At 42.0% G+C, this 25506-nt stretch overlaps 1 protein-coding gene across 2 annotated transcripts in view; it reads right to left on the bottom strand.

Annotated features, from left to right (window-relative positions):
• The window catches only part of ITGBL1 (integrin subunit beta like 1), a 319100-nt gene that overhangs the window by 35326 nt on the left and 258268 nt on the right, over positions 1-25506 (bottom strand). For both annotated transcript variants that reach the window (XM_074983153.1, XM_074983152.1), the window contains exon 8: positions 1417-1533. In XM_074983153.1, coding sequence (XP_074839254.1) covers positions 1417-1533 — 117 coding nt within the window. The remainder of the gene's footprint in view (positions 1-1416; positions 1534-25506) is intronic.

Raw genomic sequence — 25506 nt, 5'->3', positions numbered from 1 at the left:
ATACTAGTCTGCATTACTCAAAAATTAATGAACAGCAGAGTTTACATATAGCTGAGGTTAGAATAAAGAAAGTATTTATGGCTGTGATAAAGTATAAAATCTTCAGCATGCTTAGAGTCTTTCCTATTAAATGGACACAAATGTTTATTTCTTGCTTTTTCTGATAATTTGAGCATTCTGGATTGATAACGATGTGATACCATTCTTCCCAATAAGTCCAAAGGTCCCTTACAAATACACCACTCTGGTGGGCATATATGGGAACTGCTAATACTGCACAACGCTACACACTATGTAACTATTTAGGGGCAGCTGTAGCAAGTTGAGCTTCTGCAGGGGACGAGAAGTGGGCACTGAATGTGACATGGAAGAATGTTCCAGATGCCAGATGAATTTACCACTTCCAATCTCACAAAGAAAGCTATTGGATCTTCAGAGACACTGTTTTTCATCTCCAAGTCAATGATGCCTTCATTGGCAAAATGTCTCTTAATACTGTGCTTAGACATCAGGGCAATATTAACTGGGAAAGGAGACTGCCTCCTGAATCACCATTGCTTCAGGTCCCTGACCCAAATATCAACCCAGTCTAACCAGCTTTGGTTTGCGAGAGCAGCTGGGGCATAGAACATAGTGGGATTGCTGTTGACGTCCTAGAAGGTTTTTAAGAAATGTGCTACAGCTTGACCCTCTCTAATCTGGCGCTCTCTTGTCTGGCAATGTGTGTGGTCCGGCATTACTTTAGTCAGACAGACGTCCACTTATCATGGTTGTGGCCAAGTTTCCTGTGGTCCCATAAAGTGCTGTTATTTAGCACTAATTTATCCCTACATGTTTTCTAAGAGCCAGATAAACAGTGTGAGTATTGGTAATACTGCTAGACAATATTGACCTCCTGTGGCTCAGCAAATTGTTTCATTCTGCATCAGTCAGGTCCTGAAGGTGCTGGACTAGAGAGGTTCAACCTGTAAACACGACTTCCATTGAATATCAGTGTTAAAGCCACTTAACACATGGCTAAACTTTGCTAAGTTTAAAACAAAAAGGACACCATTGATAATTTTTAATAAAAAAGGCACAAAATGAAATTAAGATGATTTAGTCCCTAGTTTTACTTTATCTATCTGTATAAATTTCTGAAAAATCTGGGTAGCTATCTAAAAATTTCAGCACAGTCTAAAATGTTCCTGGTCATATGTAATCTCCCCCACTGTTGTGAGAAAGACATTTTGAAATATTAATTAAAATACTCAGTTTGTAGGCTTGTGGGATTATGGTTGTAGTACATCTGTGTTTCAAAAAAACCCAATTATTACTGTGGTTAGGTTCTTTTAATGCTCTTATGTAACAAAATCAGGGAGAATAGGGAAATCCATAAATGTGCACTGAATTATTGCTTATTGAATGAACACATACCCCCACAGATACTGCCATCCATATCTTCACACTGCCGATCATCACATTCACAAGTTTTACCATGAACTCTGTTATCTCCCGGAGGGAAACAAGTGCACTGACCACATTCACATTTCCCTGTAAGAAAAACAAAACAAAACAAAACAAAACAATACAAAACATTATTAGGGTCACAGAATCATCAAGACTTACTGGCTTAAGACCAGGAAAAAATGATCTGCTGCCACATCGACATCAAACACATGCCAGTCTGTCTTAGTTGAAGTCTAGACACTTGTAAAAAATAATTAAAAAAAAAGATTGAAAACAAAATAATGTCATGTTGCTGGAGGGAATGGCAATAATCTTATTTACTGTTTTATTATTGTCAGTATTAATGTGGATTTCAGCAACTTATAGCCCCTGCCTTTCCATAGCTGAACTATGGTACATGTTTCCTTATATAATTAACTCTCCAAACTGACTCAAAAATGTGGTATGAACACCAGATGTGGGTGCAATTAAAACAAAATAAGCGAAATAATAATTTACAGAATGGCCCAGGAAAGATTTTTATTATGATTTTTACTAGAAGCATAACTGTCATGACACTTTGGCTGCACCTACACTACAGTCCCCTTTCAAAAGGGGAATACAAATGAAGCAAATCAAAAATGCAAATGAAGCGCTGATTTACAAATCTCATACTTCATTTGCATCATCTCGTGCAATCTTGCTTCTGAAAGAGACTGCTTTCAAAAGAAATACAGAAGTGTAGGTGGGGTTCTTTCTAAGTCCCACCTCCCCTCTTTTCAAAAGCACACTTATTCCTAATTTTTTTCAGGAAGAAGGTTCTTTCGAAAACGGGGTGTTTGTTCAAAAGAACCCCATCTACACCACTGTTTTTGTTTTGAATGAAGTTTCTGTGGAAATGAGCTCATGCGAGATGATGCAAATGAAGCATGAGATTTATAATCAGCACTTCATTTGCATTTTTGATTTGCCTCATTTGTATTCCCCTTTTGAAAGGCTAAATGTACATAAATCGATGGGCCCGGACCTAATTCATCCTAGGGTTCTGAGGGAGTTGGCGTATGTTGTTGACGAGCCCTTGGCCGTTATCTTTGAAAAGTCATGGAGATCGGGAGAGATCCCGGATGATTGGAAAAAGGCAAATGTAGTGCCCATCTTTAAAAAAGGGAAGAAAGATGATCCAGGGAACTATAGGCCAGTCAGTCTTACATCAGTCCCTGGAAAAATCATGGAGGGGCTCCTCAAAGAAGTCATTTTGAGGCTCTTGGAGGAGGGGAGAGTGATCAGGAATAGTCAGCATGGATTAATGAAGGGCAAGTCATTCCTGACCAATCTGACTAGTTTCTACGATAACTGGCTCTGTGGATAGGGGAAAATCAATGGATGTAATTTATCTGGACTTTAGCAAAGCTTTTGATACGGTCTCCCACAATATTCTTGCTGGCAAGTTAAAGGAATGTGGATTGGATAAATGGACAGTAAGATGGATAGAAAGCTGGCTAGAAGGTCGGGCTCAGAGGGTAGTGATCAACGGCTCGATGTCGGGATGGCGGTCGGTTTCTAGTGGAGTGCCTCAAGGTTCGGTTCTGGGTCCTGTTCTGTTCAATGTATTTATCAATAACCTGGATGAGGGATTGGATTGCACCCTCAGCAAGTCTGTGGATGACACTAAGCTTGGAGGAGAGGTAGATACGCTGGAGGGTGGGGACAGGGTCCAGACTGACTTAGACAAATTGGAAGACTGGGCTGCAAGAAATCTGATGACATTCAATAAGGGCAAATGCTGAGTCCTGCACTTGGGCCAGAAGAATCCCAAGCATTGTTACAGGCTGGGGTCCAACTGGCTCGGTAGTAGTTTTGCAGAAAAGGGTCTGTGAGTTGTAGTGGATGAGAAGCTGGACATGAGTCAACAGTGTGCCGTTGTAGCCAAGAAAGCTAATGGCATATTAGGTTGCATCAAGAGGAGCGTTGCCAGTAGATCCAGAGAAGTGATTATTCCTCTTTATTTGGCTTTGGTGAGGCCGCATCTGGAGTACTGTGTCCATTTCTGGGCCCCCAATTATAGGAAGGATGTGGATACACTGGAGAGGGTCCAGCAGAGGGCGACCAAAATAATTAGGGGGCTGGAGCATATGACTTATGAAGAGAGGTTGAGGGAATTGGGACTGTTTAGTCTGAAGAAGAGAAGAGTGAGGGGGAACTTGATAACAGCCTCCAACTTACTGAAGGGAGGCTGCAAAAAGGCTGGAGAGAGGTTGCTCACAGTGGTCACGGATGGCAGAACACGGAACAATGGTCTCAAGTTGTGGTTGGAAAGGTCCAGCCTGAACATTAGGAAAAACTTTTTCACTAGGAGAGTGGTGAAGCATTGGAATGGTCTACCCAGGGAAGTAGTGGAGTCTCCATCCCTGCACGTGCTTAAGTCTCGCCTCGACAAAGCCCTGTCAGGGCTGATCTGATGGGTTTGGTCCTGCTTAGAGCAGGGGGCTGGACTCGATGGCTTTTTTAGGTCTCTTCCAGCTCTATTGTTCTATGATTCTATCATTCTGTGAAAGGGGACTGTAGTGTAGATGCAGCCTTTGGTACAAATGACAACAAATTAAAGATCAGATGACCTGTCCTCTTTTTTAAACAGAGGTTAGACTGTACCTGCGGATACAGGTTTGAAGGACACTGTAGGATGAAATGCAACCTCTGCATTATTCTTCCTGCCTCCCAGTCCTTTATCTACTGGGACTTCATAAAGTTGGAAGGTGTAATTGAGCCAGGCAAGTTCCAGCAGATGTTCTTTCCCAATAACCTCATAAACAATGGCTGAGACAGGGGCCTCTGAAAATACTGTACGTGACCATGCAATAAAAGATCACCATAATGGATGAGATCTCCTAATGGAGTTCATTTGGAAATCTTGACTTAACCATTTTTTTCCTCTTTCAAATAAACTCATTAAATATAATAGCAAGGGCAACCTTGATCCTGGCAGTTCCTAATTTTTGAGTGCTTGACTTTGCAACCTTAATTTTCGCGTTATGCAGTATTTTGTATGCATTTGCATTGTAGGATGTGATAAATAGATCTAAGTAGGAATAATGAGATGCAGTTGAGAATGTACAGTGAATGTCAGAAAAAGAGCTCTGACATCTGAACCAAAACTTATACTATTTTCAAAAGTGCTTTAGTCTTTTAGATTAAACCTCCTTGAAAAACCATTGTTAAAACCACCTCCAAAAGCACTTAGGCTTTATGCCTACATAGTCAGTGAAAGTGAGTATCCCAGCTCAGGTTGATAGACCTGGGCTAGCAGGCTTATGCTAGTGCTCTAGGTATAGCTTTGTAGGCAGCTCTTGGCCATTTGAGCTCAAGCTCAGCTCAGCTTCAGAGTGAGCTCCAGCTCAATCCACAGCTTCCAACCACCATTTATGCAACTCTTTTTAGCACACAAGCATAAGCCCTAGTCTAGCCCAAGTCTATCAGCCTGGAATGGGAGGCGGGCTCCAAAACCCGATGTAAACATATCAAAGGTACCTCAGGGTAGTTTTAATAAAAGCTATTTTGAATTCCGCAAGATTAAGAGTTGTATCAAATACAGTGAACTCTTTCATAACTGGCATGCACTACCAGGTATACCTCTCTATTATCATCTGGAACTCTCCGATACCCAGCATTTTAACCATAATTAAATTTTAGTTACCTTTTCCCTGAGTACAGTATAGTGAAAGTAAATACAAGAAAAATACTTAAAATACAGTATACATTTGCAGTGTACAGTACTACTGTGGTTGGTAAATAAAATAGTCTACATACATTTTTGTTTGTTTCATAATATCTAATCTTGATTTTTGTTTTGTGTTATACACTTCCAGGTATACCTCTCTATTATCTAGAATATTTGAATATCCAGCAACCTCCCAGTCCCGGGGCTGCTGGACATGAAAGAGTTTATTGTATGTGTTGCTGTGATTTTGAAATATTTTAAAGACATGTTTTAAAATAAACTTTTTATTGTGGCAACAATATTCACCCCAACATGTCTTAGACAAATTAACTCATGCAATTTTTATCTTTTTCAAATAGCCCGAGAATGTTGTGTTATATAATGACTCCTTTCTACCTTTTCAACATTAAGAACATGTGTGTAGAGCTAGCACCCTGTTGATAGAGCTTTGACTTGGCTCAAATTTTAGTTTACGTCTCAAAGAACCAGAATGATCATGGGATCTGGGGCTCTGAATGCTTTCTTCCCTTGCTGAATTGGGGTGAGCTCAAGCAAATGTTACATTTATAAGCAAACAAATAAATAATCCCAAAGACAGCCAATTCCTCAGACAGACTGACTGAAAGGAAAGAAAGATTATTAGCATGCTGAGTAGGACTAAATTTCAGGTCACCATATAAAAGATGCCTTCCTGGAAAAATCAGCAGAGAGCATTTTCAGAACCCAGAGTGAGAGAATTCCAGACAGAGTCCTATTTTATCGAATGCATCTGCACAGAAATAACAGCAGGGACATTCTCTGACCTTATTCTCTTACCTCTTATTGTGATAACCATACATGCAGTACAAACTCAATCGTTTGAGAATAATTAGAAGCTCACATGAAACCAAAAAGAGATCAGCACTTTACTTACTCTTTGACTAGAATAATAGGTTTACCATAGCAACCCGATTATAGAGGAAAAGCTGCTGCCAAATACATCCTAAATTCTCTTTAAAATTCCAGGGTACCTAGAAGCAATTAAACACTTAAGGACTATAACAGCCCACACCTTTTCATCCAAGAAAGCAAGCACCACACCTTGAAACAACTCCACTCCAGGGCTACATCTACAGGAGACGCTTTTCCTGGCAAAACTGGGCTTTTGTCGGGAAAACCCACAGAGTGCTTTGTTGACAGTTTGTTGGCAAAACCCAGCACATCTGCCAGCAGTGGTATACCTCTCCCTGTTCAGGTACCATGCCTCTCTTAACAGTTTTCTATCAAGAACACAGCCATGTAGATGCTCTGGGGCACTTTTGTTGACAGATAGGGCTTCCAGTTCACTGGGCAGCTTATTTGCAGAGCTTCTGGTGAGCTGTTCTGTCATGAGAGGGCTGGGCAGTCTGGCTGCTCTCTGTCGACAGAGCGGATTGCTCTTTTGATCCTCTTTTATGTGTAGACACAATGTTGGCAGAAATTTTGCTGGGAAATCCCTTCCAACAGTGACTTCTGTCGACAGAGGCTTCTTGTATAGAGGTTTAATGTTAAGTGGCTTCCCCTGCCTCTTGTTACGTGGCGTAGTGAACATTTTTGAAAGATGCGCTTTTCAATGGCTGCTGATCAAGGATGGCTTTGTGATGCTATTAAAAAGCCTAACAGCCAATATCTATTTGTGACGAGCCATGGTCAAATCCCAAAAATACTAGGATAATAACATGGGCATAGTTATCTGCCTGCAGCCTAATATTTCCAAGCACTGACATGTGATCACTCTTTATGCTATTTCTAGAAAAATCCTTCTTTTCTTCACTCAGGCAAAACTCCCACTGCAGCCAACAGGAGTTTTACCGGAGCAAGTACTAGCTGAAAACCAAATATGGACTTCAAGATTTAGCCCTTTAAATTTTACTCACCACTTACCACACATTTTTTTCATTTCCTATTGTCCAGCACTTGTAAAAAGAATAACAAGTGAGTGGTGCCCAGTGTGACATTAAATCTGCCCCCTCATGCAATTCGCTGTGACCATTAGCATCATGAATTTGAAGAAATTTTTAGCTGCCTACAGAGGGCAATTGAACCTTCTTTTCACACAGGCAACTTTGATTTAAATGCAGTGTGTTAGAACTATATAATTTGTATAAAAATACTTTTTTAACTTTTATTGCCTGCAAAAGCACCAGAAAGGTTTTGAACATATAGCAACAAAGGTACAAGTGAGTAGTAAAAGAAGCTATTCTCCCTTCAGAAATATCTCATTCCCCTGGCCATAGCAGTGCACATCTCCTCTGTGCATTTTATTCTGAATTTAGGCATTTTAAACAAGAGCAAGAAATAAATTAGTTAATTTGGCTTTATGTAAGGCATTTGAAGCCAAATTGCAACATTAGCTTCTGGCCAAGCCAGGTTTGTGGTGGAACTCTACCACACCATGGGGCAGAATAGTACCCAGAGGGTTTTGGTAAATAAAAGGTGATCTCTTGAAGACGAAGCACCTTCCTACCTCTTGGTATGGATAGCTTGCGCTAACAGCTAGTCTGCAAATAGGACCATGGATCTACTTCTTTGACTCCACTGGGGCCTTGTTCACCTGCAAGGTTCACCAATGAGGAAGACCACGCAAATGCAGAGACTGCAATTATGACAGGCCTTTGTGAAGGCAGTGCAAGTGGACAGGCTCCTTGTAAACTCCTTTCCTGAATAGATCAGAACAATAAATCCTATCTCAATCCTTCCCCTAACATTTGCTCTCAGCAAGGTTAAAGCTTGGTTCCACATAGACAAGTTCTAAGATTTCTTATAAGCTTTTACTCTGACATTTTGCCCACTTTCATGATTTTAAAGCCACTGGCATGCTAGCTGGTGGTCCTAACTCCCAGATAAATAGTTCATTTTTTGCCCTTGACACTGTAGAGAAATCTTGAAAGTAATATGAGTTCACCCTAAAATCTTGAAAGCAACAGGAAAGGTTAAAAAAAACAAACGCCTTTTTAAAAGCTCATGATCTTGGAGAGGTCTGATTCTGACATGAATTTTGAACATTTGGAATTGGCTGTACAGCTGATGTACATCTAATGAGCAAATGCAAGTTCAGTTTGCAGAAGAATAGCAGTCAAAAGAACTACTTCAGAATTTGGCTGACAGAAAAGGGGGAAAAAATCCAATGTATACTTTTGGAACATTGCAATGAAATGAAGCCACACCTTCGAGACCTTTCTATCTTTCTCCTCTGGCATGGAAACCACTAGTGTTCTCAGTTAGTTGCTCAGAAATATATAAATAGAACCCAAATATAAATAGAACCCAAAGGACTGCACTGTAACATGATTACACTCCATTTACACTTTCCTTTCAAAAATAGTTTGTTTTGAAATAACAAAGCTCTAAGGCTGCCTCTATACTACGAGATAAAATCGATATATAATAAATTTGAATTCTTAATGTCAATATTATGAATTTGAATTTGAATTAAAATTTGAATTGGAATTTAGCAGCCCAGTCCTGCAAATATAAGGGGCGTTCATCATGAAAAAATCCCTTTGCCTATCGCATTGCACCGCATCGATAGCCATTATTGGTAGTCCTGTACTGCAATTATAAGCACTCAGCATAGTGATCTGACTAGCACTTCTCAGGCTTGCCAAAAAGCCTCTGCTTAGACCCCACCAGGAAATTCTGGTGCCATTTGGGAAGACCAATCAGTGATGAAAAAATTTTGGGTGGTCAAGAAAAATGTGGCCATCTATGATCAGATGGGCGCACGAGGGGGCCGCCCAAGGTTACTCCTGGGACTCTATGCAGTGCCGGTGAAGGTTAAAGAACTCCAGCAGGCCTATCAAAAGTCCAGGAAGCCAACCAGCAGTCAGGGGTGGCTCCACGGACCTACCTCTATTATCAACAGATCCAAATGCTTATGGGTAGCGACTCCACCATGGAGCCCAAACTGAATTATGATACTCGTGGAGGCCCTGGTATGGATTCCAGAATGAGCACAGAGAAGCAGGATGTCCCAGAGGAAGAGGGCAATGGAACGGGGAAAGGAGCAATGAGCAGAGGACAGAAGGAAGTTGTTCCGGACAGCCAGGAGTTCTTCACCATCCACTTGGAACCAGTCCCCTCCATGGCGGGCTCCTCCACACCAGTCCCTGAGCCCTCTGAAGCAAGTGGTTCAGGTGAGTATTTGTTCTTCATCCTAGAACAGAGAGTCCACAAAGCTTCTTGAAATTCGAACCACCTCTTCTCCATGTCGAATCTCCACTTCTCCATTACCCTATGCAAATTCGACAGTGTGAGCACCTCATGGTAGGTACAAATCCCACAGTGCCTTAGCCTCACTTGCTTGTAGATGTTTCATGTTGAAATTCCAGAATTCCAAGTACTATCCCAGAATTCAGTGCGTCACTAACCGCATGAAAAAAGAACTGGAGATTCTGGCTGCAGCATTCCAGCGCAAGCATGGATTCACGAAGACTCCAACTCATAGCACAGACCATTTAGGCAACCAATGCAGCTGTCATGTAATTTGTCCTCCAATTCCAAAGCTCAACTATGCTTGTCTATCCTAAAGGGGCGATGAAGAGGATGATGTTTTGGAACAGGAATCATGCCAAAGGCTGTCCAAGAACACAGAGCTGGTGGCTGCCATGACTGCATTGCTGACAGTGGAGCAGCATTTTTGGGCTTGAGAGATCAGCACACACTGGTGGGATCACATTGTTTTCAAGTTCTGGGGCAACCAGCAGTGGGTGCAGAACTTTTGCGTGCACAGGTCAACCTTTATGGAACGTTGTGATGTGCTGACCCTGCCCTGAAGCACAGCAACACCAAAACGAGGGAGGCTTTAACGATACAGAAGTGAGTGGCAATTGCACTGTGAAAGTTTGCAACCCCCAATAGATACCAGTCAGTGGCAAATCAGTTTGGGGTGGGCAGATCTACAGTGGGGTCCATGGTGATGGAGGTGGCCCATGCAATCTGTTGCTGTCTCCTCAGGAAGACTGTGAGCCTGGGAGATGTACAGGCCATAGTGGATGGATTTGCTGCCCAGGGCTTTCCTAACTGTGGTGGGGCAATGGATGACACACACAGCTCCATCATGGCCCTGGTCCTCCTGGCCTCTGAGTATATTAATCGAAAGGGGTAGTTCTCCATGGTTATGCCGGGGTTGGTAGCTCACAAAGGTCATTTTACCGACATCAACATTGGCTGATCAGGGAGGGTTCACAATGCATGTATATTCCAAAATTCAGGATGGTACCAAAAGCTCCTGGATGGGACTTTTTTCCCTGATCAGAAAATCAAGACTGGTAGTGGGGAGATGCCCATTATTATACTGGACAACTCTGCTTACCCTCTGCTTCCCTGGCTGATGAAACCTACACAGGAGTCCTGGACCCCAGCAAGGACAACAGATTGAGCAAGTGCAGAATGATTGTGGAATGAGCCTTTGGACGTTTGAAAGTGAGGTTCAGATGTTTATTGATCTGTTTGGACATTTGTGAAACGCATGTCCTCACCGTTGTTATAGTGTGTGCTATTTTGCACAACCTATGCGAATCAAGGTGGGAGACTTGCCCGTCTATCTGGAATACTGAAGTGGAGGCAATAGGCAGGATTTACTCACAGCCATCTACACTGTGATCCACGAGTACCCACACTCAGGCTGCAGCAATAAGGGATGCTTTAAAAAAGAGATTTATGAATGATCTATAATGCACATGGTACCTTTGTGTGTTTATGCCATAATGCCAATAAAGCAACCCTGCCGTAATGAATGAATGTTCTTCTTTGGCGGGAGAATGTTAAGTTAATAAATAGACTGTGCTCTGGCTTCAGCACTCCCACTCCCCTGCCCAGCTCCCACAGCTGCACGTCTGCTGCGGACAAGGGTGATTCACTGCCCACCTGCGCCTTCAGCGGCATTCGCCCCCTCCCTCCATTTGGTTCCCTCAGCCGGGCATCTGCTACGGACAAAGGAGTTTCACTGCCCAGCTGTGCCTTCAGCAGCACCAGCTCTCCCCCCACCCACCCGTTTTGATTTGTGTCCCCCCACTTCACTCCTGCAGGACAAGAAATCACACCGAGTTCAAAGGAATGATTTTATTTTGAGGGGAGGAGAAGTTTACGTGGCTGGGAAAAGAAGCCTTCTCAAGGGTGCTTGAATAGCCATTTACAGTGGCCCTTTGGGCTGGAGCGGCAGGCTAGCCTTGCCCTCCCTCCAGCCCCAACGACGGGGTGGTGGGTGACCTCTCCTCAGGGTACTCATTGTGGGGACTGCAATGACAGGAGTGTGCGCCCTCTCCTCAGGGGACTCCAGCCAGCAGGTATCAGCTGCTGCCCTGCTGGTTTGGGAGTCCCTCTGCAACTGGAGCAGGGAGCGCAGGATTGCCATCCGCTCCATAACGGCCATTATGAGCTTTGCAATGACCGTGGTCTGCTTTGCCTCAACTTCAGTGTGCTTTGCCACGGCCTTATTCATCTTTGACAATTGCAGGTGCTGCAGGTCAAGCATTCTCTCATTAAAGTTAACTTGACTCTGACACCACTCAGCTGTACTGTGATGCCACTGAGCAGTGTCCTTTGTCAAGTTCTTCTGCTCTGCCTGAGTGTCTTGCATGTGCTGCAGGTCATATCTTGTTTGCATTTCCTGCATCTCCTGATTTTCTCTGCAACACTGGGCACTGGTCTGGAAAATGAAGGTCAAAATTAAGATGCAATTGACATAATGTGCTTTGAAGTGCAATGAATGTGTTTGTGTGTGTGCTATCACTGAAAGTATACTTTTGAAGGACACATGGGTTATTAAGGATGGGACCATAAGGTGCATTTCACAATTCCTCACTTGCTATCACTTCTCCAGCACATTGCTTTGTGGACATGGTAAGTTATAAGCAATTGTCCTCTTTTGGTGGGAATGGGAAGGTCTCAAAGCAGGGGCAGCTGCCAGGTGTCCTGGCCAGGTGTTCTGTGGCAGTGACAAATGGACAGCTGCGTGTGGGTGGGGCTTTGATGCACAATAAAAATAATGTAAAGAAAAAAATATCCAAAGAAAGACTGGATGTAAAGGGACTAGGGAGAGGAAAAGCACCGCAGAGAAATACCCCACGTGGCACAGGGGGATTCCTGAAATTGCAAACAAATGGTGCTTGGAAAGGGACATGGGAGGGGAAACACCCAGCAGAGCCCGGCAGCCATGTGGCACCTGGGAGCCCTGCAAAATCAAAAGAAATGCTGGGGGGGAAGGGCGATTGGGAGGGGAAATGCCCAGCAGAGCCTGCCAGCAGCATGGCACAGGGGGTGGGGGGCATGAAAAATTAGAAGAAATATTGGTTGGAAACTGCATTGTGGGGTAGGGAATGGAGCACCCGCTGGCTGCTGCAGGCCAGTGTAAAGGGGCAGTAAGCATTTAAAAAAAAAACAAATGCAAATTGCTATGCTTCCACAGGTTGCCAAAGAAGACATCGCCCTCCTAAAACTAACAGATATGGAGAAAGAACAGCTACTTTTGCTGTGTGACCAAAAGCCTGGAAAATTTCCTAAAATGCTGTGTGGTGCCATGACACCAGATCGCTATCTGGTTGCCTGGCATGGCACGGTGTGCTGCCATGGAAGCTGCAACAAGTCAGGCCTGTCCAAGAATCGTGTCACTACCCAAAAGCATTTGAATCTGTTGATAATAGAGGCAGGTCCATGGAGCCACGCCTGACTGCTGGTTGGCTGGTTGGCTTCCTGGACTTTTGATAGGCCTGCTGGAGTTCTTTAACCTTCACCGGCACTGCATAGAGTCCCAGGAGTAACCTTGGGCGGCCCCCTCGTGCGCCCATCTGATCATAGATGGCCACATTTTTCTTGACCACCCAAAGTTTTTTCGTCACTGATTGGTCTCCGCAAATGGCAATGAGATCCAGAATTTCCTGGTGGTGTCTAAGCACGGGCTTTTTTGCAAGCCTGAGAAGTGCTAGTCAGATCACTACGCTGAGTGCTTATAATTGCAGTACAGGACTACCAATAATGGCTATCGATACAGTGCAATGCGATAAGCAAGGGGATTTTTTCATGATGGACACCCTTTATATTTGCAGGACTGGGCTGCTAAATTCCAATTCAAATTTTAATTCAAATTCAAATTCAATCCAAACTTCATGGGCTTACTTTGAACTTCTTCCTGCCCACCTGATAGCAGTGCACAACGAAGCGGCCATACTTGGAGGATCACCATGTAGCTTTGTGGGATACGGGACACTTTTGGAGGCTAACAAATCTGAATGAAAGACATGATGCTTCCACACAAGCCTTGATTCGAGATTTTGAATTCAAGATAGACGCTATACCCATCCCGTAATATCAATATTCTGTCATAAACATTATGGCTCAATAAATCGAGTTAACAGTATCATGTGTGAAGACAGTCATGTTTTAATATCAAGCTAAAGCCTTGAAATTCGAATTTATCTTGTAGTGTAGATGCAGCCTAAGTATAGAAAGTAGTACATATTATTATTTAAAGCCAAATTAACAGTTCGTTCTAGATGAACATATGGGGGGAAAAAACCTCTTCTCTGTTTGCCCAGTCTCTGGAATTATTCAATAGATATTTATAGAGGTTAAGTTTTAGTCCCTACATTGTTAAAAAAAAGATGATTTTAAATATTCAGTATTCAAAATTCAAGCTTAAATTGTTAGCTTCACTATGAGCACATGCTATTGTTTATGCTTCCTGGCAGGATGCACATAACTCTCAGAATCTGATTTCTGGTTGCAAATACTCATGTTTATAACTTCATGATTCACTTCACAGAAATATTCTCTAATATCCATATAAAACTTGCTATTTCCATGAATCAGTAAGCTGAGCTGCTAACATTTTATATTCCTTCATTTTAAAAAAAGGCAATAAATCTCTAGTTTGTGATGCTGCTTTAGTGAAGGGAGTATTGTAATGTCTTTGTTATAGCACTTCATCTTTGGAGTGTTACTCAGTAAAGAGGAATTGGAAACCGCGAATTAGGGCGAGGGTGCATGTAACTGGCTTATGGCAAATCAAAAAAGAAAATAAGGAAGTGAATCCCATTATAATTTCCACATTAGATTTAGAGGATGTAGTTTAGCAAGAAGGATATGAATTGGAGATCTGTGCAAATATTTTTAGTCAAATAGAGGAGTTGTTCAGTACAGAACCGGTAAGCAAAGTAAGTTTACTTTCCCTAGGTGCAGGTCCTTTAGCTGGGAGATCACAACTCCCCCACATGTCCAGGTAGAAATTATGGCTCCCTCCTCATACTCTTCCACACTTTTGAGCTGCGTCTACACGTGCACGCTACTTCGAAGTAGCGGCACCAACTTCGAAATAGCACCCGTCGCGTCTACATGCGTCAGGCGCTATTTCGAAGTTAACTTCGACGTTAGGCGGCGAGACGTCGAAGTCGCTAACCTCATGAGGAGATAGGAATAGCGCCCTACTTCGACGTTCAACGTCGAAGTAGGGACCGTGTAGACGATCCGCGTCCCGCAACGTCGAAATTGCTGGGTCCTCCATGGCGGCCATCAGCTGGGGGGTTGAGAGATGCTCTCTCTCCAGCCCCTGCGGGGCTCTATGGTCACCGTGGGCAGCAGCCCTTAGCCCAGGGCTTCTGGCTGCTTCTGCGGCAGCTGGGGATCTATGCTGCAGGCACAGGGTCTGCAACCAGTTGTCAGCTCTGTGGATCTTGTGTTGTTTAGTGCAACTGTGTCTGGGAGGGGCCCTTTAAGGGAGCGGCTGGCTGTTGAGTCCGCCCTGTGACCCTGTCTGCAGCTGTGCCTGGCATCCCTATTTCGATGTGTGCTACTTTGACGTGTAGACGTTCCCTCGCTGCGCCTATTTCGATGTTGGGCTGAGCAACGTCGAAGTTGAACATCGACGTTGCTGGCCCTGGAGGACGTGTAGACGTTATTCATCGAAATAGACTATTTCGATGTCGCAACATCGAAATAAGCTATTTCGATTGTGGCTGCACATGTAGACGTAGCCTTGGTAGAAATCTATATCCTGCTGTTTTTCCTTATTCAACACAAATCACAATGTGGATGTGAACTCCTATTTTTCTTTGAGAAAGATAAGTTCTGCTGCTGAACTTTTGGGAAAATAAGCACAAAACATGCTCAATTTGCTCTCTGAATCCTGCTTTTCAAGTCTATCCTTTCATGATGCATAGGACATTGCAACATTTCCCCCCGCACTGAGCAAAAAAGGCTTTCTAAACAGCTGCCTATCTGGCTCCACTCAGCTGAGATATGAAAAACTGAGACTTGATTCTTTATGCAGATTCTGCCCAACTGGGAGGTAGCTTTCTGCCAGCAATATGCAAACAGTGTCATCTGTACTCTCTCTTGGCATGTTGAAACAAGGAAGAATTTTCCCATTTTACAAATATTTCATGCACAGGTTTCAGCTGAGTTCATATTCTTTCCAAGGCTCTGCTGTGCCTGAGGATTTGTGACAATAAAGGAGTTTCACCCTGCAATTAGAAATCTAGAGAGTTGAATTACGTTGGTAAGGGAGGATGGATCACACAACCAGTGCTGGCTGCTCTGTCTGAGGATTTCAACTGCTGCATGCAAAATGTGATCCAGTTCTTAGGTTGTGAACAAGGGTCCCTACAGTAAAGAGCAGCAGCTCCCCAGAACTGGTTTGCAATTCTTTAAATGTGCCTCAGGTGTGAATGAAGCACTTAATATTCATCACAACGTCTCAGATTATCCTTTGTGTCTCTAATAATGCTCTCCTGATCAATGCTGCAATGCGGGCCACATGTGCTTATATGAAATCATATAACTGGCCTGGTGTCCTTATTGGCAGGGATCTATACACCAAGCCTCAGTGGAAAGTGAAATCTTTCCATAGAGCACCTCATCTGTGCAAGGCTTCCTATTCCCTGCATCAATCCTCTTTCACCTGGAAACATGAGATGCTTCAAGTCTCAAATCAATAGCCCAAGGGTTATGAAGAATTCTGTCCTGCATAGAGCACTGCATAATTGGCTTGGTAATTTTTTTAAGTGGTAGTGGAGAGAAAATTGTCTTCCTTTTAAAATTCATTGACTGATCACATTTTTGTATCGTTTATTTGGAAAGGCAAATAACATATATCCAGGTTTTCCTAAATGAGCGTGCAAAAGTAGAAAGTTAAGATGTGAGCTTCAAATCCTGCCTTGAAGTTCCATCATAATAAACAGAAAAGGAAAATTATGTTATGAAAAGGAAATACCTAAGGGACACATAAGAAGTAGCCTAGGAGTATCAATCTTATTCTGTAGGAAGAGCCAAATTACCCTGTGAGTAAGAGTCTGGGGGACCAGGAATAAAAAAAAAAAAAATTTTGCAGTTTTGTCCAACTTTGAAATGTGCCTCTTTAATTAGTTACTATTAATATTATATTTGTTTACTTTGTAGCATCCATTAGCTCACCCCACTGTGCACTCTCTCCCTTTGTGAGTTTTCCCTGTCCTCCTCCAACACACTTGGCATTTCTTCCCCTCCCTAATCAGGGTTGTTTTATGAAAACCCTCCTCAGCCAAGCCCTGCCCAAAGGCTGATGTATCTAAGGAGCAGATAACGTACAGTTCCAATGAGTGAGTAAATTGGGTCAGGCACATTTCACCAAGGTGGATGGAAGAGGGATATACCCTCTCATGTAGTTCAGCAGGTGCAGGTCCCCAACAAAGACCCCCGTGGAATAATAGGAAAGCAGGTATAACGACATACTATGATTTTGATTAGGAAGCCACTTCAGAAAAATGAAAGTATGCCTGAGAACAACTCATAAAAAGTTATTGGCAGCTAGACTGCTTCAAGTATATCCAGGCTGAAGTGCTAGGGATATAAATGCTCTTGATAAGAGCTTGTTTGGATCACACAGACCTCAGATGAAATAAAAATTGCTTTAATAAATCTAAAGCAATCTTTCTGGATGCCGCACTATTCTGAGTAACTTTCTGGCTGCAGATTTTTAATAGAGCACTCATTCTCCCTGCTTTCCATTTCAAGAGAATAAAACATTTTTGTTAGCCACGCTAATGAAAGCACATGCTGTTGTTATCCCAAACAAGCTTTCAATGACAAACTTGAAGAAAGTATCAGAGAGGTAGGCATGTTAGTCTGTATCTTCAAGAACAACAAGAAGTCCTGTGGCACCTTATAGCCTTCCAGATATTTTGGAGCATAAGCTTTTGTCGGCAAAGACCCATTTCATGCATCTGACAAAGAAATGTTATGCTCCAAAATATCTGTTAGTCTATAAGGTGCCACAGGACTTCTTGTTGTTCTTGGAGAAAGTATGTTATTTCTACAGCACAAAGAAACCCAGCAAACCTCTCCATCAGCACTGATTCTGTTTCCTCAGCTTTCCTCAGACAGACACATTATTGGAATGGAACATCAAGAAATTCATATGCATGAGTACCAAGGAATGCCACTACGCAGCTGGCAATCACATGAGTGTCAAGGAGTGTCAACGATGGACAGAAATTGAATGCCTACGCTGCCCACCTTAAAGGTCTAGCCGGAGATTGATCTGGGAAGTACTTGGAGATCAGCCACCAGGACAATGATAAACACTCTGGCAGATGCTTCTACACTCAGGAAAATATCCACATTTATATGGGTGTCTCTTTAAGGCATGTCTTCACTCCAAAGAAAAGCTGGAAAAGCTAAGCCTCAGACCCTGGATCTAGAGACTTGGGCTCACAGGGTGTGGGCTGAGGCATTAAAAATAAATGTGTAGACACTCCTGGTCAGGCTGAAGTCTAAGCTCTGAGACATCCCCTCCCACTCTGTGCTGAATTCCAGAGCCCTTGGGGCTGAGGGGGATTATCTGAAGGCCAGGAAGTGGGGAACTTCAGGAAAGAACGCCATGTAATTCATAGTTCTGCTGCAGTGAGCACCTCCCTGCAGTGCTTTAAAGGTCAGGTAGAACCTGTGCTTTGCAGTCTCCATTTATTTCAGAGAGATGAGTGGAAACTTTTGTCAAAGGCCCTGCTCCCTTACAGGCTGCCCATCATCCTTGCCTTGGCCACAGTACAGCTTGTAAAGCTATGCTGGAGATGAGGCAATTGTTCTTGTCAACCTTCTGAAGCATTGTGGAGCGCCTGTCACAGCTCCAGTGAGCTTCAGAAGCTCACATAAACTGTTGACTTTAAGAGACTAGCTAGTTCACTGACACCAGGTCTACGCGACAACTTATAACAATATAACTACATTACTCGGGTGTGAAAAATCCACAGCCCTGACCACGGCAGTTACATCACCACAATCTCTGATTTAGACAGTGCTATGTTGGTGGCAGGGTTCAGCCCATCACTGTAGCTAACAACTCTCACAAAGGTGGATCAATTACACCAATGGGAGACACTCCCACTGGTGAGGCTGGTGTGGTGAAACACATCCTTCCTTGAGTATTCACTTACTGTTACTAAAACTACCTACTGTACCAGCTCAACACCTGATGGACACACTCGTGTGAGTCAGTCATATCAAAACCACTGCCCTGTGAAATACAGCCATACACTGCTCAATTCAGCAAGAACTATTTTCCATGCTAAACTTAAACTTGTGAAGCTCAGTTGCTTTGACTCTGCCTTTTTTTTTCTTTCTGAACAGAATTTTTGTGACATTTTATCTGCTGTTTTTCATAACCCCATCTCAAAAATATCTCACACTTTTACCCAGACTTCAAAACAATTATCTTTGGTAAGAGACCTAACAAGGCATATTTCAGCCAAACTGGGGAGAGTTTCAAAAAGTTATAAACTAGTGAAAATTGGGGGTTATAATAGAAAGAGTTACGCAACCTTAACAGTTCGGAGTTGAGACTAGCACCCTGCAATACTTTATAGAGGAAATGTGCCTGGAAGCTTAATTGCATAGTTGACATATGGCATCTGAGGTAAAATCTTTTCCTTTGTGACAGACTAACAGTGAAGTACAACTTTTTTTCTCTCCATAATTCTACTCAGTACTACTCGACAGATTCAGCATCAGATAGTTTTTTTGCAGCTCTTGCTGATTAGTGGTGTTGATTTGTATCTTTCCCTTAAAAAAAATCAAACACACACACACACACACACACACACACACACACACACACAAAGTTTGGGGAAGAACCACTGCTGTGCTGTTACTTTGCTTTTCAGATTGTTAACTTGTTGACATCTGCTATCACAGTCAAGACTGCACGCCTCCTCCATCTGTCTGCTCTCAGTAGTAGGGCTTTGAGGCGAGACATCTTGAAGGCTGTAATTGTTTTGTTATATAGCAAGTAGAGCGAATTTCTTGTGAGCTACACTGAAGGAGTAATCAACCTACACAGGTCATAGAAAAAAACTGATCTTTAGTCATACACCTTACTTTTACTAGTTAAATCCACCTATGCTTTCTGCTCTGAGACACACTCTTGCAAAACATAACAATAGTTAGTGGGTCCATTAGCATCACAGGGACAATTACTCTTTCTAAGGCTATGTCTATGCTAGAAGCATCTGTCAAAAGAAGTTGCTGTCAACAGGGAAATCTCGACAGAACCTCTCTCGACGGATTGCATCCACATACAACTTGCTCTGTCGACAGAGAACTGCCAGACTGCAAGGCCCTTTGGTGCCAGAAAACAAAATATATCAGAGAGGTAGCCATGTTAGTCTGTAGCTTTGAGAACAACAAGAAGTCTTGTGGCACCCTATAGACTAACAGATATTTTGGAGCATAAGCTTTCGTGGGCAAAGACCTCCTTCATCAGATGCATCTGATGAAGCGGGTCTTTGCCCATGAAAGCTTATGCTCCAACATATCAGAAAGTGGAATGGCAGCTCTGCAAAGACGGCTGCCTGGCAACCAGAAGCCCTCTCTGTCAACAGAAGTGTCTGCACTGCACTTCTGTCAACTGACTGTTATGCCTTAAATTTTTGAGGGATAATACTGCTGAGGCAAATGCAGAGTTCTGTCGAGAATCTGTGGACAGAATGCTTTAAGTGTGCAGATGCTCCCTGAGTTATGTCAACAGAAGGCCCCTTCTGTCAACAAAACTCTCTAATGTAGACCAAGCCTAAGGAAGAGAGAAGTGTTAGTAGAAGCCACCTCACAAAGGAGACATCTTTGAAAAAAAGAGGCTAACAGAAGGCAGTGTTAAAAGGAAAGCAGCTGTGGAGACAGAGAAGAAGGGAGGTATTAGAAGAGTGGGTTGAAAGGCAGTAGAAGAGAAGACAAATTCCCAGTGTGTAATAGGGTGAAAGCACTTCTCTTTCTCTCTCCCCTACACCAAGATGTTTGCATATCAGGGAAATCCTTCTCTTATCCAGAAATGTCTCCTCAAATGGGCACTTTCTGTTTCTTCAGTGCTTTGCCTTCTGCCCCGACTGCAACCTAAAGTACCTCCTCCAAACCTTGTTGAGCTTCTCCTTCCTGTCACCACTTCCACGGATATGCTTTCAACAACAGAAAGTAACAAGAAAAAGCCACCATGAGGTGATCCCAGTCAATCAAGTAAAGGGCACACTGAAGTTCACTAAAACAAACACCTGTTTGATAGAAATATAAAAAAATGAAACATTATATTTGATTTGAAGGACATGACTTCAAACACTTTTCCTTCACTCTGACAACCATCAAGGCAAATAAGTCTCATTTCCTTTTCAGCTACTCCAAATGTCTGATATTTAACATGAGCTTCCGTAAAAATATTTTCAAGGAAAAGAAAAACATAATAAAAAGGCACAACACAGAGAAAGTGATCAGATGCTTAAAACAAGAATAAGATATATGACACACAAGGAAATTGTTGGAGAAACGGTGATTGCTCTTGAGTCATCCTGCAGTTTAATTCATTTGATTACCTTATCACCCAGAGGACTGACTGCTTACCCATTTTTTCTTACACATTCTGCCATGTAATGAGTCAGAGCACTAATTCCACTGAGATATTTAATTTGCAGATTAATTTACTAGAAAATGCCAACTGCTTTGTGGAAGTTTAATCACCAATATGTTAGACTTGTTCACTTCCTGCTGAAGCTTGCTGTTCATTAGGCAATAGATTTTAAAAGATTTTTTAAGGGCTGTAATTCAAGGATTTCTGTTAAAAGCTTGAACCAATAGAGAGTTCACTCTTGGAAGGTATAGTCAAGAATAAGAGAGCTGCATAATGGTGAAACAATACTAGGCAATGACTTGACTGCATAGCAACCATCAATATTAGCTGCAGATAATAGACTGCTAAGTTCAGAAGTCATGGCAACAGATGATGTCACATTGTGTATCTACCTTATTGATTAACTTTAACCTCAGCAAGACTTTTTCCAGAAATGAAAGACATTACTTGACAACCAAATCATTTCTATTGGCTTGCTCCGAGTTAAAAGTTTATTAACTACCACTAATAATAATAATAATAATAATAATAATAATTGTTCTAACTCACCAGATTTGGCACTAACCCATAACTTTCTGTTACACCAATTTCTAATGCAAGGGGACTACCTCACAGATCTCAGTTTCTTTATACCAACTACAACTATTTTTGAGATAACACTTCTCTTTGATGGCTGAGAAGCTTGACTCTGAAAGATAGTGTTCTCAAGAGAATGGAATGTGTAATGGGGGAATTAAAGGGCACAATCAGACTGCTTTTGGAAAGCAAACTGTCTGAAAAATGACATATTCCTTTGTTTTGATTTTCCCCCCTTTGATTTCAAATGTCATCACTCAAATCTTTGTTGCAGGTCTTCTTGGATGTAAAAAACACGAGAGGACTGGGTAGCAATAATTTTAATCAGACTGTCAGTTAAGCATTATTAAAGAAATCCTACTTATTAAAGAGGCCCAATCTAAATATATACCCCATATTAAAAAATACAGCAAGAGTACCAAAAAATGTGCCACTGTAGCTTAACAACCAGGTAAAAGAAGCAGTGAAAGATAAAAAGGCATGATTTAAACAGTGTATGTTGAATCCCAGTGAGGAAAATAGAAAGGAGCTTAAACTCTGTCAAGTTAAGTGTAAAGACATGATAAAAAAAGAGTCTGAAGAACAGCTAGCCAAAAATTCAAAAAGTAATAGCAAAATGTTTTTCAAGTACATCAGAAGTAGGAAGCTAAACAACCAGTGAGGCCACTGGATGGTCGAGATGCTAAGGGAGCTCTCAAAGATAAGGCCATTGTGGAGGAACTAAATGAATTTTTTGCTTAGGTCTTCACCACTGAGGGCATTAGGGAGATTCCCAAACCTGAGCCATTCTTTTTGGGTGACATATCTGAAGAATTATCCAAGCTTGAGGTGCCATTACAGGATGTTATGGAACATAGTAACAAGTCACCAGGACTAGATGGCATTCACCCAAGAGTTCTGAAAAAGCTCAAATGTGAAATTGTGGAACCGTGGTTTGTAATTTATCCTTTAAATCAGTTCTGTACCTATTAACTGGAAGATAGCTAATGTGACACTAATATTTACAAAAGGCTCTAGAGGTGATCCTGGCAATTACAGACAGTAAGTCTAACTTCAGTACTAGGCAAATTAGTTGAAACTAGAGTAAAGAATAAAATTGTCAGACACATAGACAAAGATAAGTTGTTGGGGAAAAGTCAACATGGTTTCTGTAAAGTGAAACCATGCCTTACTAATCTATATAAGTCCTTTGAGGTGGTGTGACATTACTGGATTTTTAATTTAAATATGGAAGCCATTTCAGTCACCATTGTATATAATTGGCACCAAACCTTGTGCCATGTGGCCAAGTGAGGTATCCAATGAAAACTGGTAATTCCCTGAACCTGTTTATGCTACTTGTATGTCTATGCCATGTTTGTATGTCAAATTATAGATACTGGCTTTATACCTGAGCTAGAAATGTGTTAGTGCTGAGATTCACAATAGGAGGTGTAATCACCTCCCCAGTCAGATGATGTGGGCTAAACAAAGGGACAGATGCCCAGACATTGAATACATATCTCAGGAGTTTGGGACTCGTCATCTGGGATGCAGCCAGTGGCAACATGCCATAGCAGACTACCTGCACTGCCTATGGAAGAAGAAAGGAGTTTTTACCTTCCACATGTATGGGAACTAAGTCTATGTGAACCGGGATCCTGCTCCTCATGGGGTGTGCTTTCAGAGACTTTCAAGAAATCAGCATATAATATCACTGGTCTGCATCAATAAACTGAAATTGATGTATGTAATTTATCACTTCAACAATTTTTCTCTGTCATTCTATTCTTTCTTTCTCATAAAGCTTTAGATTTTAGATTTAGATTGGCACAATGTGTGTTTTGGGTAAGATCCAAGTATATATTGACCTTGGACTGTGGCTAGACCCTTCGGGGCCAGGAAGACTCTGTGTGGATTTGGTGAAATATGTTCTAAGCAAACTACCCTGAGTTGGTTCCCTCAGCTGTGCCCAGAACCCCCCATCATATTACAGGTGGTCGATAAGTATGTGGACGAGGGGGATCCAGTGGACATAGTATAATTAGATTTCCAGAAATCCTTTGATAAGGTCCCTCAAGAAAGGCTCTTAAGTAACATAAGTTGCCATGGGATAAGAGGAAAGATCCTCTCATGGATTCAAAACAGATTAAAAAACAGGAAACAAAGGGTAGTAATAAATGGTAAGTTATCAGAATGGGGAGAGTTAACTAGTGGTATCCCCCAAGGGTCTGTACTGGCACCAATCCTATTCAACCTACTTATAAATGATCTGGGAAAAGGGGAAAACAAAATTTGCCAATGGTACTAAATAGTTCAAAATAGTTAAGAACAAAGTAGACTGAAAAACTTCAGAAAGACCTCACAAAACTAAGTGATTGGACAATAAAATGTCAAATGAATGTTAACGTTGATAAATGTAAAGTAATGCACGTTGCAAAAACAATCCCAACTATTCAGACAAAATGATGGGGACTAATTTAGCTATAACCACTCAAGAGAAAGATCTTGGTGTTATTGTGGATAGTTCTCTGAAAACAGCCACTCAGTGTGCTGCAGCTCTCAAAAAGGCAAACAAAATGCTAGGAATCTTTAAAAACAGAAAGAGAATAAGACAGAGACTATCTTATTGCCTCTATATAAATCTATGGTATGCCTACATCTTGAATATTGCATACAGATGTAGTCACTTCATCTTAAAAAAGACATATTGGCATTGGAAAAGTCTCAGAAAAGGGCAACAAAAATGACAAGGGGTTTGGAATGGGTGCCATATGAAGAAAGATTTAAAAGACTGTGACTTTTCAGCTTAGAAAAAAAAAGGAGACTAAGGGGGGATATGATAGAAGTATATAAAATCATGACTGTTGAGGAAAAAGTGAAAAAAGGAAAAAGTATTTATTTTTTCCCATAACAAAAGAACTAGGGGGTCACCAAATTAAATTAATGGGCAGCAGGTTTACAACAAATACTCATAAATCTGAATTACCCAACAGGAGAAATAAAAAAAAAAACAAATTGACAGGGCCGGACGAATACCCAGAGACCAGCTACTCCAAGATAGGCCCAAAAAAGCCAAGAACGGAACACCACTGGTCATTACCTACAGCCCCCAACTCAAACCACTGCAACACATTATTAAAGACCTACAACCTATCCTTAATCAGGATGCCACACTCCAGAAGGCCCTAGGTGACAGGCGTGTTCTCTCCTTCAGACAACCTCCCAACCTTATGAGGATTCTCACCAACAGCCACAGTATATACCGCAGGAACACCAGTCCTGGGACTTTTCCTTGCAACAAAGCCCGCTGCCAGCTTTGTCCACATATCTCTTCTGGGGATACCATCACTGGACCTAACCAGGTTAGTCACAGAATCATGGGGACATTCTCATGTTCCTCAACTAACATCATATATGCCATCATGTGCCAACAATTACCAGATGGTTTGTATATTGGACAGACTTCAAACTCTCTTAGATAAAGAGTTAATGGGCACAAAAGAGACATAAAAACACTCCTGATCCACAAACCGGTCAGCCAACATTTTAATGGAGTGGGCCATTCTGTTAATGACTTAAGAGTTTGAGTGTTACTGAAGAGGAATTTTCACACTACTTTGGAAAGAGAAGCTGCTGAACTCTCTTTTATATTCAAATTCGACACACTAACACATGGTTTGAACCGGGATGAGAATTTTCTGTGTCATTATTGGGGCTCTTTTGCATATTTGGCTTAATCTAATTCTTGACTCCCTCCCTGCCTTCTGCCCCTCCACTCTCTGATTTGCTCACCTTGATAACTTTTTTTCTGATTTGTCAGGCTTGATTACTATTTTTGGTTCTCTATGCCTTAAATATTGAGTCTGTTCTGCTGTGGCTATGGTTTGAAGAAGTGGGTCTGTCCCACGAAAGCTCACCACCTAATAAATTA

The sequence above is a fragment of the Carettochelys insculpta genome, chromosome 1, assembly GCF_033958435.1.
Source record: "Carettochelys insculpta isolate YL-2023 chromosome 1, ASM3395843v1, whole genome shotgun sequence".
In the NCBI taxonomy this organism is placed as follows: domain Eukaryota; kingdom Metazoa; phylum Chordata; order Testudines; family Carettochelyidae; genus Carettochelys; species Carettochelys insculpta.
This window is presented reverse-complemented; position numbering and strand designations above follow the sequence as displayed.